This window comes from Convolutriloba macropyga, chromosome 12 (assembly GCF_964194025.1).
Source record: "Convolutriloba macropyga chromosome 12, txConMacr16.3, whole genome shotgun sequence".
NCBI classification, from domain to species: Eukaryota; Metazoa; Xenacoelomorpha; order Acoela; family Convolutidae; genus Convolutriloba; species Convolutriloba macropyga.
Genome location: NC_134479.1, coordinates 22710222 through 22725022, shown reverse-complemented (window position 1 = coordinate 22725022; position 14801 = coordinate 22710222). Strand labels below are relative to the sequence as shown.

At 37.3% G+C, this 14801-nt stretch overlaps 2 protein-coding genes across 2 annotated transcripts in view; both read left to right on the top strand.

Annotated features, from left to right (window-relative positions):
• The window catches only part of LOC142351005 (large ribosomal subunit protein uL5A-like), a 130474-nt gene that overhangs the window by 73009 nt on the left and 42664 nt on the right, over positions 1–14801 (top strand). The gene's annotated exons all lie outside the window — the stretch shown is intronic.
• LOC142350274 (platelet-activating factor acetylhydrolase IB subunit alpha2-like) lies at positions 1129–7772 on the top strand. Its single transcript, XM_075402057.1, has 3 exons — positions 1129–1520; positions 2083–2293; positions 7476–7772. Exons 1-3 carry the CDS (start codon positions 1152–1154, stop codon positions 7655–7657), a joined length of 762 nt encoding a protein of 253 aa, XP_075258172.1. The 5' UTR covers positions 1129–1151; the 3' UTR covers positions 7658–7772.

Genomic DNA, 14801 nt, shown 5'->3' with positions numbered 1-14801 from the left:
TGGTCACGCGGAAACAGGAAGTGGAGCAAAAAAGCGAGTGGTGTTGCGGCGTAAAATTTTTTCACTCTAATTTTAAAGTCGAGTGAGAAAACGGTGTTCGAACAAAAATTTGCTTTCTTGGTAGTGATTTTTTCACATGCGGCAATTTCTTTGATTTTTACTGTTTTTTTGTTCGATTTTTTGGATCGAATTTTTTTCTTAATGGTTTTCTCAATCCATTCATAGTTCATTATAGGCCTAGTTACTTTGTTTGAATCAACTTTCCCTTTCTCCCTAGTAGTTTTTTGTTTACTTGCGACATTTTAACTTTGATTTTCAGATGTTTTGATCTGATTTTTTGGAAATGGTTTTCCCAATTCACTTTAGTCTTTTGTTTAGTCAATAAAAATTCTTTGAATTGTACATCAGGACTTGTCCTGTTATGTTTTTTTAATTCGTCGTCTCCAACGATAAGTCTTGCGATCTTACTTCTTGCAATTGATTTTTTCGATTTCAATGATTTCTACTGCTTTGTAGTTGAACTTTGTGTGTGACGTCATTTTTTCTGCTTTTAGTTTAATTGCATAACACACCTCACTCAAAAAATGACTTCTGAACTCGCTTAATGAACTTTAAATTTTATGAATATGTACTAGTTAAAGGTATTAGTGTGCATCTAAGTAGTGCCAAACGTATATGCCATAATTCTTGAGTATTACAGTCTAGTTTTTGTTTTCGAATATTAATTTTGAAAAAGCTCCATGAAAATGACAGTCCGAATCGAACCAAAAGGTCTAGTGGTCTATTAAAGGACTGGTGGTCAATATGTCTATCTTATTTCTCTAGTTGTTTCAATTCACGGAAGGCCACAAGCGTCTATCGAGGCTATTTGCCGGCAGTCTGCCGGCGATGTTTTCTTCTTAGGAATATGCTCAATTAGCTTGTGAAATACGGCAAACTTTTATATAGTTTCTTAAGTTGAGTTAATGCAGAAACTGCATTCATTGTAAATCAATAGACTGAAGGTTACAGTTACAAACAAACACATTTTTTTTCAACGGCTTACTTCTTTATATTGATATATTAATATGGCAGCTTCCAGTGTTTCTGATACTGATGGAGAATGATAGAGCTGATCGTTTCAGATTTGTCTGATGTATGATTGATTAAAAATGGACCCTGAGCAATCTATGGCAACTTGTTGCCCTTGTGAACAACCTGACATACACGGCGATGGTAGATGGCTTGCCCAACACACAAACCACCTGAAACGGGTCACTAGGAGCGATCCAGAAATTGTTTTTGTAGGAGACACAATTTTGTATCATCTTGGATTGAATTCAGTCTGGAATAAAGTGTTTGCTCCGATGCACGCTGTCAATTTTAGTATACCTGGTGACGGGACACAGAATTTACTATGGAGAATTAGAGATTGGGTTGCATCCCCTGGTCATGATTCTTCAGGTGATGTCGATCAAATGAAACCGAAAGTTTTTGTGGTTCATGTTGGAACAGAAATGTATACCTACAACGTAGAAGAGGTTAGTTTTCAAATTTAAAAAAATCAACATATAGATAGTATTTCGAAACAAAATTTCGGAAAGAATTTCGGGATTATTTACTGTTTGTCAAAATGGCGGTTATTTCCTTGCATTTGTTAAGTTTCTGGTGAGGATTGTGTCTACCCAGTTTTAAAGCAGATCAAAATGCAAGATTCTAAATTTATTACACCCTCGTTCAATTTAAACCCTGGTACTCAAAAATTTTGAGATTGGCTTTCCAGTTACTGACACTGACTCGAACTTTAGATAGTTATGGCGTCTAAAAGATTTTCATACATAACGTTGATAAGACCACGGGAAAAGTAAGACAACTTTGAACAATGAATTATGAATTTTTGAATTTGATTAGCATTGGTTTTTCCCAATACGGTACCACGTTTGCAACGACCGCAACTGGGCGATGCTCGAAGGTATGGAATTCTATCACCATAACTTAGATCTTGAAATCTTAACAACTTGCAGATTTAGACGTAACTGTATAAGCTTTTAACATTGAAATATCATCGCAACCACTGCGGTGAAATTGAGTTCTGCTGTTTAGATCGTAGCAGGTGTCGTATGTGTAATGAAAACACTTTCCCAACAGTACCCGGGATCCAAACTGCTGTTCATGGGTCTACTGCCCAGAGGACCCAAGCCCAACTCCTTACGAGTGAAAAACGATGAGATAAATAAGCAGCTCTCTCTTCTTTTAACTGAGATCCCGAACTCAGTGTTTATGGACGTCGACGACTTGGATTTTGTCCAATCAGGTGCGCTTATTTTGAGAAAATGAACCAGATTGAGGGGCATCTTTTGTCAATTTGAGTAGTGTTGGTACTTCAATCCACTTTTGTAGGGAACATTGAAAGTAGCTCACCAAATTTCCATTCATTTACTAAGGAGTCGTAGTGAAAGGAAACTGCAGCGAATCTTTAATTGCCATTTGAATTATTGTAAGTTGTGTTTTTTTTTTCAAAATTAGACCTGAGTGGGCTTGAGATCTTCGCGAGGGGTTTATTTCCAAAGATTTATTAGTTTGTGCTTAATATCGATCTTTTATCCGTGTCAATTTTGCCCTATATTGCGAGCTGGTGTTTTCCACTTACATGTTGTAAATTATCTAGTTTTGCTCATGGAGAATCAAGAGCAGCTGCTTGATCTAAACAGCCTAAACTAAATGAGAATTAAAACAATAACATTGAAAGCTAGCTGATTGCTTATTCAAATAAAGCTATTTGCTCCAAAAAACTAGCGAGCCGCTGTTTTGTTGAGTTAATTTTGCCTATCGATACAGTGAAAATCTCTAAAACTGAATCGGTCCTTGAGATTTGTTCGTATTTATAATAGCCGCGAAGCGATAGCAAGGCTGTTATTGATCTCATCGTTGTTTTTTTAATTGTTGTTCTTGTAGCTATCGCACAGAGCTGCAATTCGCAGGTAATTTTGGCGGGATACAGGCGCTTATTGCCGTTTTTAACTGTTACCCCAGTTGCATTTGTATCATAATAATATCGTCAACATAGGGAAAGGGGCAAGGAAGGCGGATTATTCTGTGCAGTGTGCTTGTGTAGTACTGATGGTATTAAGTCCAGCCATTTGGCTACCTCTACTGGTCTTTCCCACCGGTAAATCACCTTCAAGTCTCCGTTTAAGATCATTTGACATTCCATTTTTCAAGGACCCTTACCTTGCAACTATATTTGTGTGCGTGACATAATTTTTCACCGGCCCTTATCAGTTTTTAGGTCAACAGTGTGATTAGTTTTTGATTGTACGTGGATTGCCTGACTAAAAAATGACTTCTAAACGCTCGAATTTTTAAGAAATTTACTTAAGTAATTGAAGGCCGATAGAGTGCAACTAACATAGATCCCATTTGCTTTCTATTATTCGATCAAATTTTTCGAATATATTGTCACAGGAAAAAAAACAAAATGGTCTCCGTTTTACGCTATATTCTTTTCTATTTTGTTATTTCCACTATAGTGCAATCTTAGTGAGCGGCGTTAAGGGTTCTCTTCTAAATTCACTTGATAAACATTTGAAGTCCTGCTTCAACAGAAGAAAATATGACTTATCTCACGACCTAAAGTTACATTATGAAATACTTCTTTTTGAAAACCTTTTGATGATTAGAGATGCTAATTACTTGCAAAATTTTTATCGAATAAAGCTCCAGCTTTCCTAAAATTAGTGGTTCCTACAGTGCAGTACCAAAAAAAACAACAAAAAAATTCCCTTCGCTTCATGTTCAAATACAAATCGCATTACATTAGGAACATCGCATTACACAGGTCTTCCTCTCAACATGTTTTCGCTGGTATTATCCGGCAGTGTTCCTATATCTCGAAGAAAAAAACTGGCTTACGATTTAAAGATCTTTTCACACAAGAAGGCTTGAAATCGGGAAGAAAAATTTGCTTTTCGGACCTTTTCTGAATTCATAAACTCTCTCAAATCATTAATATACTTGACTTTTGCAATATATATACAAAATGGAAGCGCTATGACATTGTAGAAATGATACCTGTGAATAGACCAGACTCAATAGCTCATGCATGACAACATAAAACACTACCAGAATGTGAGCAAAAAAAGATAAAACAGCTTTTCCCTGTTCTTCATCCAAAAATTATCGAACAACAAAATATCTTAAATGTTTCTATCGTTGCAAAGTATTCCCATTGTTAATCTGACGATAATTGGTACGAGCTATGTGGAAAAGTTTTGAGACAATATCATTTTCCTTGCCTTTTTAGCAGTTGTTTTTATAAAATTGGTTTAAGAGATACGTTTAGGTTTAGGAGCTCTATTCTGATAGCAAAGGTATGTAGAACAATATATATGCCTTTGCGTTTCAAAAATTGTCAAGGTTCGAAAAAATCATGGATAACAATCAGACGCGCCGCGTTACTTTCGATTACGTTTTACCTGAACAAAAAGCACACAAGCGGGAATTTTTTAGAAATTGCTCCAAAAAATTCTCCAAGTTTGTCCCGTTTGATATACGACCATGTTATTTTCAGCAGTGTTAATAATTGAGAATTGCCAATTAATGGATCAATAAAGGTTTTCAAAACCGCATTTTGTCAATTCCTCCAATAGATGTGGACAAAATGAGGCCTGAGTTATTCTGTTTTTAATTACTTGCAAACCAAGTTTGCAGCAATCATATTAGTCCTGTTGGTCTTTTTTATGCGATTTTTCGCTTGACCGACTTTTCGTCCTTAAAAACGGGATAAACAGATAGCGCCCAGCGGGCATCAAATGTCGTTAGATGCCCTTAACCGAGTATAGTAGTCCTTCAAGTCCTTCAAAATGTTGCAATTTTTCGTGTTTTTTGTCATTTTTCGAATTGTTTGTTGGACCAGTTCAAAATTGAGGCTGGTTAAAGTTGATAAAGGTCTTCTGCAAGACGAGTACTTTTTATGGCCATTTTAAGAGCTATATCTTTTTTTAATCCAAACAAAAACACGCAAATTTATACTTATTTTCACAATTTTTTTCAAGCTTTTTGAAAGTTTTTTCAATGCAATTTTTTCTTGCAATTTTTGAAGTTTTGTTTGAATTTTTTTCTTGCAATTTTTGAAGTTGTTTGAAGTTTTATGTTTTAGGTTTCTCCGGCCGCAAGAGCCACGGAACCTCCTCTAGGGTTTGATATTAGGTTGCTATAGATTCTAGATTTAGTGGAATGTTTTTCAAGATTCTATTTTACGAATTTAAGCATTTTTTTTTTAAATATTTGCAATTTTTTCAAGTTTTGAATATTTTTTTTTAAATTTTTTTACTTTTTCCGGCTGCAGGGGCCAGGGACATCCTCCAATTTAAATAATGAGCTGGCGCATTGTTTCTAGAGTTAATGGAATGGTTATCAATATTTTAATAACTCGAGCTTTAGCAATTTTTTGATAACATTCAAATTTCCTTTTTTCAAATTTTCGGAAAAGTTTCATCTTGTCCAAAGTTTATGGATCTTTATGAGCTACTGATACTATTTAAGACTTGATTAAGTCTCTTGAGATAATGAAGTGGATCTAAAAATTTTTATCACGAATTTTAGGAAGATTTTGTAAAAATTTGCGACTGTTTTTAAAATTTTTGAACATTGTCCTTTTCTGCGTTTAACGATCATTACTGCCCAACAAAACTTATTGGAGTCTTGCAGCTGGTTTACATGAGAGAACTCCAGAGACAAAAAATTGTTTTTGACATTTTTTATACTCAGAAATCTGGAAACTTTTAAATTTGCCTTTTTCAGTTTTCCTATATGATTTAATTACTAACAGTGCTAGAAAACTAGAAGTTACGGAGTCGAATCTAATCCTGGAAAATATTCTTAGCTCTCTCTCTCTCTCTTTCGGTTGGGTTTTCTTTCCTTCTCATTCTCGTTCGCTTTTTATCTCTCTCTCTCTCTCTCCCTCTCTTTCCTTAACTCTTTTGTTGATGCGGCACTTCAGCTGCTCTTATGTGCCGTGATGTCATCATCAATTACCCTCGTTAACGCTAAATTATAGTAGAGATGTTTTCTCATAAATGACTTAGCCAGAACTTTTTAAGAAAGCATTGTTAGTTGCTCTCAAACGAAGTTTATAGCAATTATATTAAGCCTGTCGGTCTTTTATCCAATTTTTCGCGTGACCGATTTTTCATCTGACCCATTTGACTTTTCGTTCTCTGAAATGTGATAAAGAGGTAGCGCCCTGTGGACATCAGCGCACTAGTCCCCAAGTATGCTATTCACAGAAACTGTTTTACAGACATTCTTACGGTGTGAAGTGCGGTTCTTATAAATTGACCCCATCCCACCGTTGCCCCCCGCTGCGTTCACCTCACGCCACTTCAATCAGGCTAAAGCTAGCCTCACTAAATCGTGGCTATTTACTGACGAGGCAAACGGCTCGCCTGTCGTTTGAGAGCAATTCGCCCGACATTTATTCGGTTGTTTTTTGTCTTTTGACTTGCCGATATTCTGAAAGCTTTTTGTGAGATGGTTATGTCGTCTCCAATTGACAATTGGCTTTAGTTTTAGTGGTAGCAGCTGATAATTGCTGTATGGTCAAACTTAAAGGCGGCGGCAAAACGACTATTGGGTGCAAGTGTTTGCAAAAATGGTTTATTTTCAAGATTTGCTAAGTCTGGATTTTGTTAGAGAAAGGAGTGCATCAATTATTCTGACCTTTAATGGTCAACTTTTTTATTTAGCAAGAGCCTTACTATGCTCAATAAGTAACTGAGAATAGATATCTGAGATAAACATGTTTTAGCTTTTGAAATTTGAAGGGAGGGTGGGTTTTGAGGGTTGGAGCTTTGTGCCAACGCACATTACCGATCCTCCTTGTGTTTGTTAATAGCCAGCCTTTTTGGTTCTTTTAGCTAAGAAACGTCTTTGATCAGTGTACGCGGTTTTTTTTCGTAAACGCTTCTTCTACTCATTGTTTAATGTTAATATAAGTGAGATTTTTTGCCTTTCTTCTGATTAATCTCTTGCAACACTTTCTTGCGACCAATTTTTCTGGTCTCGTAACTACCAATTTTTTAGATTTCTGCCTAATTTCTACCTGACACCCGTTCCAACGAACCTGCGGGCTGTTTTGATTTGGCTTTAGATGTTGCTGCCCAACTACCACGAACAGCCTACACTTTCTTTTTGCTCAAAGCCTACACCTAACTTTTCTCAATGCGATATCAGGCATTAGCTTTATGTCTTAGTTCTCAATGTTCTCTATCGTATCTTATGATTTCGCTGGTGTTGAAAAAAACTAGCAAGATTGTGATTCCAATTAATGCATAGATGATTCCAGATTATTTAATTGCACTTTTTTTCAATGAACTAAATCCTATCGGTTTCTGTAAATAATCGAGAAGTAACGTCGAGGAAGAGGCGTTCAGCACCCTGTTTTTCACTCGCTTGTCCTCTCTTGCACTGATTCGTAATATTTTTGTTTTGTTTAGATGGTCAGATAGACGAAGGAGATATGGCCGATTTCCTGCATCCAACAACACGCTCTTACGAGACGATTTGCCTAAAGTTGCTAGAAGTGTTCAAAACATCACTCACAGAGACCAATCTTTTATTCCCAAATGAACTCACAGAAGCCTTCAAAGCTCTAGTCTCTTCCGATGATGAAAAATAACATGATTGATATGCTTTTCCTTTTCGGTGGATCCGTCAAGTTTGCAATCTGTTTCCTTAATAACCAGGCACGGCCAATTATATTAAAAGACACCTTCTCAGCCGGATATTGCGCTCAAATTTTTTATGACTCGAAGAGGAATAATGGTGATCTATTTTTTTTAAATCGGTGAATTCTCTATTAGAGGATTTGTTTTTAAGGAAGTCAAATTCCGCTCGTGAAAAGAAGTGTCTAGGTCAATCTGTTGAGTAAATAACAAAAGCAGAGAGAAAATTTGTTTATATTGAGCTTCCATCTGTATTTCTACAATTCAAAGAAATTGCTCAATCATAAGAAATGAAGATTAAATATTGTCAACGGGAACCTCGCTATTTAACAGTTCAAAATAAAGGGGCTTCAAGAAGTTGGCTGTCTTCCTAGGATTTACTTTTGTTTCATCATAACTCCACGAGGTCTATCCAAGTGTACTTGAAACGTAGTTCATATCCCTTCTTTATGTCCTTTTTTGCAACAAAAACGGGAACGATGATAATCTGGTCCATGCACTGCACGTTTTTGAGTGTCACTTTGATTGTCACAGTCGAACTTTGATTAATGTATGCAGCGATTGGTGGGCCGAATGTTGAAAAATAATTTTACTTGATTGGAAGAACAGAACTTAAGAATCAACTTATAGTTATCAACTTAGTTTCATTTGTTCAGTAATCAGTTGTTTTGGGGCAAGCTGAGCTGAAAATTAGGTAGTTGTCACAATCCTAGTGTTTTTTAATTTCTGCAATTCGATTTGTGACTCGTGTAACTTAGTACTAAACCCCAATTAATTCCAAATTTTTGATTTGCCCCGGAGAGAACTCTCACGTTCTTGATGACATCGACACTTGCCTCCGTCTCTGACTGCAACAGTCTGCTCATCATCAGGAAGGTAGATTATGCGTTGCTGAATTTCAATATGGACAGATAAAGAGATCCAGAAGTTTCCACTTTCTTGGCTTTGCCTTGCATTTTTGATTTAACGCACAGACGTTGTCCTATCATGATTATCACAGATTGGGTAACCTAGTATAGAAGGGAACATTGTTGTATACCCAGAGAACTACATGAAGCTTTTCAATGATTTTTTGTGGAAAAAATTAATGCTCAATGAGTAATCAAATATCAACACATTAGGAACGGGAAAATTTTTTGTTTCCTGACCAAATTAAAAGATTGACAGATTTGTCGCTTTTATCAGATTAAATTGAATCAAAAAGCGTTATTTGTTTTGCTCAGGGCTTACCTTTTCTTGATATCTCCGGTACAAATTATAAAAATGTACCTATAAATATATGTCTTTGGTTGTTGGGTTACAGCCTTTGCATGTATGTATAAGGATTTATATATGTAGTTATAAAATTTATAAGATATATATATATATATATATATATATATATATATATATAAATGTGTGTGTGTTTGTGTTTGTATGCGCGTGTACAGGGTCTTATATATGTATGTGTGTCGATTTATATTTGAAATTTATAAATATGTAAGGGGCTTCATAACAAGATAACATGCAACTTCTCCAACATGTTTGTGCCCTAACTCGCTCGAGAACTTGAATCACCAAGAGCGATTTGAGGCACTAACTCTAATTTTATTAGTTCGCTGAACCTGATATTGGTGAGTAGATTCTTTTTAGGTCAACAAAATTCTATGTTCAGTGGATTCATATGAGGTTGTCAAATACGTAGCATTCATATCTTGAGGGGCTCAAAATGGCTCTAGAGCTCAGTTTGCCAAGGGAGATTTGGAGAGGTCAGTACCTCTAATTTAATTAACTCACTGAAACAATTTTTGATATGTGCAAACTGAGTATAGCACCACATCATTATGTACGTTCAGAGCCTTCAAAATGGGATATCATTCACGTTTTCATGTTGCAGTGCTTTAATAGCCACCCTACTTCTAACAATTTTTCAGTGTTCCGGCATCAATTCGACGATATTGGGCATTTGTAATGAGGTCGGTCTAATTCAAAACATGCAATCCCTGATGATGCAAACCTGTACTTTAAAATTCAGTCGGCTAAAATTAAGACGAAACAATGCCCAGTGCCTTTTGCCTAGAAAGAGGACCCCGGCTTTAAATCATTTTCATATATTTGCCCTTAATAGTTGGACAAAGCCAGCAAACAAGTTTTACAATCATTTGTCTAAATACACTTTGAGAACGTGCATTTTCAACCTTTTGCCTTTGCTACCAGTACCAACTTTTTTGTGCATGCATCGTTTCGTTATTGAACATAGTGTCAATTGAAGAAGCGACGAAAACAGGAAATTGACAGTTCTGTTGATAAACATCCGACTGTTATAAGTTGATTGTAAGAGTCGTTTGCTGGCTTTTTCCAACTATAAAGGACGAATATATGTACAATATTGTACATATATTCTCTTTCCCCGGGTTCTCTTTCCCAAGAAAAGGCACTAGACATTGTTGCTTCCTAATTTTAGCCGACTGGAATTTGTCGTGTGGTTTTATATTATCAAGGATTCCCATTTTTGAGTTAAACCAACCTCAGAAATAAAGTGGCCATTGAAAGCCCAAAGCCCATTAGAGCGCAGCAGGAAGAAAAATGGGTATGATATTGCGTTTTGAAGGCTCTGAACATTACTGATGTTGTGGTGCTCTGATTAGATTTTACTTCCCAAAACTTGTTTTAGTGAATTAATCAAATTAGAGGTACCGGCCTCTTCAGATTGCCGTTGGCAAACTGAGTTCCGGAGCCATTTAGGGTAAATTCAAGTATGAATGCAACGTGTTTGACTACGTCCTTTGAATTCCCTGGACATAAAATGTTTTGGTGCCCTAAAAAGAATCTATTCATCAATATCAGGTTCATGAAACTAATGAAATTGAGTTAGTGGCTCAAATCGCTTTTGGCAATTCAAGTTCTGGAGCCAGTTAGAGCACAACCACGTTGGAGTAGAAGTTGCATGATAGCATGTTATGAAGCCCTTAAAATTATGTTGATGTTGCACCATAAGAAGGCTGTGATCAGCAATATCAGATTCAGAGAACTATTAAAACTAGATGCACTGGCCTCATCTTAATCACTATTGGAAAATTCAGTTGTGGAGCTCACAATTGTACATCCAACTAAAAGAACAACGTGCACAATAGCTTGTTTGAAAACCCCTGATCACTTGATCTTGTGCCCTAATGGTTTCCATCAATCTCAGGTTCATGTAACTAATCTCGGGTTCTGTAACTAATCTCAGCTTCATGTAACTAATCTCAGGTTCATGTAACACAATCCCTCTGCTAATCAGGGCACTTCCCCGCCCATCGGTCTTGACAATTTAAGCTCTGGAGACTATTAGAGCACAAAAACGTCAGAGAAGAACCTATAGCAAAGAGTTTTGAAGACCCTGAACATATAATGATGTTCAGGTTCCCTAAAAGTGTTGAATTCGCCAACATCATTTTAAGCGAACTAATGAAATTAGAGGTTCTATACCTTCTAATAGATCTTGTCTATATCAACTTGGAGCTCATCATATTACATCCACCGCAAAGAACAACGTGTGTGATAGCCTGTTTTGAAGTGCCTAAATTTATAATGATGTGGCGCTCTAAGGAGAATTTGTTTAACAATGTCAGTTTTAGGTAACTAAGAGATTTAAGCGTATAATAGCCTGTTTTGAAGCCTCTTAACGTATAAGGGTGTTGAGGAGCCCTAATTGGTCAGAGTTACCAATAGAGTCCACATAAGTGAAGAAAATGTATTGTCGGCTGTTTTGAAGCCTTCGAACATAATGATGGTGCCCTAAAAAGCTTGTGTTAACAACTATCAGCCTCAGGAAACTGATGAAGTTAGAGGCATTAGCGCCTTATAACAGATGTCGAGGTGATTTTGTTTCTGCGGCCCATTAGAGTACATCCACGGAAGAGAATAACAGTTGCGTATGCTTGTTTTGAAGTCCGGTTTGCCTAAAGGTCTGCTCATTTTGGCATCAGTGCACAGTTTGGATTCGGGTTGTAAATTGTACTCAGAAAATATCCTGCGGAATTCCGGTTCTTTTCTTATTCTTCACACTTTCAGTTCCGTATTTTGGTCAATGCGCTTAAACTGAACATCATTCAACAAAATCTTGTGTCCGGATTGCGCAGAGGATCCTTGCTCAAGTCCGGGTTTTGACGTGATTCACCAGTTTTTAAGCCCGTTTTTAGTGCGCATACTCCCCTGCTCAAGTGCGGATTTTAGCCTATTGCCACACATTTGCGTCTGGATTTCAAACGATACACATGAACCCCCTCCCCCTGCTGAAGTCGGGATTCTGCTTTGGTACCCCACACTTTCAAGTCAGGTTTTTGGTTAGTGTGGTTAAACCCCTTTCCCACGACCTGATTTTGAACAATACGAAGTGGCGCCATGGCGGAGTTTAATCTGATTCCCCACATTTTGAAGTCCGGATTTTGAAAATTGCATTTTACCCCTCTTCTGAAGCCCGGAAATTGGTTACTTCTCCGCACGTTTGCTTCCGGATTTTAAATGATACACAGAGTCCTCACTGCGGATTTTGATCTGACTCCCCACACTTTCGGGTCCGAATTTTGGTTAGCGCGCTTAAATCGGCTGCTCAAGTCCGAATTTTGTAATTCCACTCTCTGGATACACAAGCCCCCTGCTAAAGAAACGGTAACTGAAAATGAAAAAATCTGAAAGTTACTCGCGTATATAATTTATTCACAATGTTTTATCAGCCTTCAGCCTCCATTTCATTGGAATTTCTATCGATCGTTCTCTGATTCTGCTGTATGTGCATTTCTCCAAGCACTTTTAATGTAAGTTGCCTTTTGTTTTTCGACTGAGTTTTTTGGCTCTATGTTTCAAAGAGGCACGTCTTCAAGGTGGCAGCCTGTTCATCTCCTTTTTGAGCCACTGCTTCTATTCCGATGATTTCTTTCCCGCAATTGCATTGACCTGTCTTTTAAGAACCGCTGAATCGTAATTGAATTCAATGTGGTGTTTTGAACAATAACTTATTTAAGAACAAACTGTTTGTTTTTCTAGCTGTGATTGCTTGACGGAAATGATTACCCTATGTATTGGGGGTTTGTTGTTAAATTCCGGGATTCTTGAATATTTTTCTAAAGTTTAACGGCCTGAGTCATGAGTATCACACATTACGGCATTCTTGCATGCAAATGAGAATACATATGCCGATAGGGTGATGCTCGGCACCCAATCAGCACATGCATTCTTCCTCGGTTTTTGGGAACCTACCCGACAATGAAATTGTTCTAATTTTAGAAACACCTCATTTGCTACTTGCAAAAACAAATCAAAGTATTACTAACCTCACTTTGCCTTCCTAATAAGAATACCAACATTGAAGCAACTGTTTGACGGCAGTGTTGAACATTCAGGTTTGACTCCCTCAGTCCTGTCTTCTCGTCAATAATTCGTGTGAATTTAGCGCTGATTCGAATTTTTACGTCAATAATGCAACTTGTTCTATGGATAATGTTATTAAAATAACCAATTTCTTCATTTTGAGCCAACTTGAGACTTTTCCTACACTGCGCGTGCATCACCATGAATTTGATGTCATTATACTTTTTAGCTAGCGCCTCTATTACCTTTGCGGAACTTTTGCCATCCAGCGCTTCATGATCGTTATGGTACTCCAGCGAATTTCCAACAATATCACAATATATTAAAATAGCTTTTAGTGCGGGCGTAATTGCCTCCATTACAAGATTACTAAAAAAATACAAAACAAAAATAGAAATGTCCAAAATTAAACACTTTCCATATTAAAATAAAGAGAAAAAAATACGAGGCTTTTTTCATGATTCACACGAGCACCAGGCAGGCTAACAAATTTGACTTCTCCCACCCACTCAGGCAAATGGATGTCCTTTATACATTTATGGTCCACATTTTGACACCTGCACAACTCATAATCTTTTTCATTATTTGACTAAAGAAACTTATCATAAAGAGAAATCTGTCTTGCAAAGTCTACCAGCCAGAATGTCTGCTCTCGCTAGACGGGCTTGTACGACTAAGACTCGAGTTTATCTTTTGATCAGCTCAACAAATGATAGTCAGCAAACCAGTTTGCCCGCACTCGCTGGACAGGGTTTGCATGACTATCAACTTGTAGCCGCCTTTAACTTTCTAAACTTATCACTCTTCATGACGGGCTGCCTGCAATTATGTGTATCCTGTCAGAAGACTCGACGAGTTTTGACTTGACTCGAAGTTCTTTAAAGTTGAGATTACCCTCCCGCAGCATCTGATAGAAAGTAGTTTGACCATCGACACGGAGCTGCAACCTGCTCATAATTCCGTCTATACGGTTTGCGTGCTTTATCAGGCTGTTGTTATTCAGAGTTTCAGCCCGTTCGAGGCGATGCAGCAATTGTGACGGGGCTTCGTCGTCACCAATTTCTTCAGCCTGCTCAACTTCAAGGCAGGCGAGATCATCTGCCTGCCTTTAGATGCTGCGGAACTGATCCACCGTTTGCTGCAAAAACAAAAAAACAAAGTAAATAAAGAATATTTTACTAGAACTGTCCGCATCAGCTTTTCCCAAGACATCAACAACGATAGTCAGGATCAAAATGCATTGAAAACTACTTAAGCTCACCCTGTCTCTCTTCTGTTTCTTCTCGTGTTGGGTGATGCGTTTTTGTTGGGTGCAGTTGGAGAAAGGAACCGTAATTCAGCGGCCTCACTTTCTTCATATGAGGGATGTGGATCATCGGACACACCTGTATTTTCGAGTGTCTGATTCGATAGCTCAGCAGTACTTGGTGACTCATGCGACGGGAGAATTAGCGCTGGTTCAAATTTTTACGTCAATAATGCAACTTGTTCTATGAATAATTTCTATAGATAACCAATTTCTTCATCCTGAGCCAACTTGAGACTTTTCCTCCAATGCGCGTGCATCAGCACGAATTTAATGTCATTATACTTTTTCGCTAGCGCCTCTATTACCTTTGAGGAACTTTTGCCATCCAGCGCTTCATGATCGTTATGGTACTCCAGCGAATTTCCAACAATATCACAATATATTAAAATAGAAAATTAAACACTTTCCATATTTAAATAAAGAGAAAAAAATTACGAGGCTTTTTTCATGATTCACAC

Bases quoted from the DNA above. Each gene is read 5' to 3' on its own strand.
- LOC142350274 (XM_075402057.1), top strand. From the start codon at position 1,152: ATGGACCCTGAGCAATCTATGGCAACTTGTTGCCCTTGTGAACAACCT. The intron at 1,521-2,082 runs GTTAGTTTTCAA...TCTGCTGTTTAG, and splicing joins ATACCTACAACGTAGAAGAG to ATCGTAGCAGGTGTCGTATG. The intron at 2,294-7,475 runs GTGCGCTTATTT...TGTTTTGTTTAG, and splicing joins CTTGGATTTTGTCCAATCAG to ATGGTCAGATAGACGAAGGA.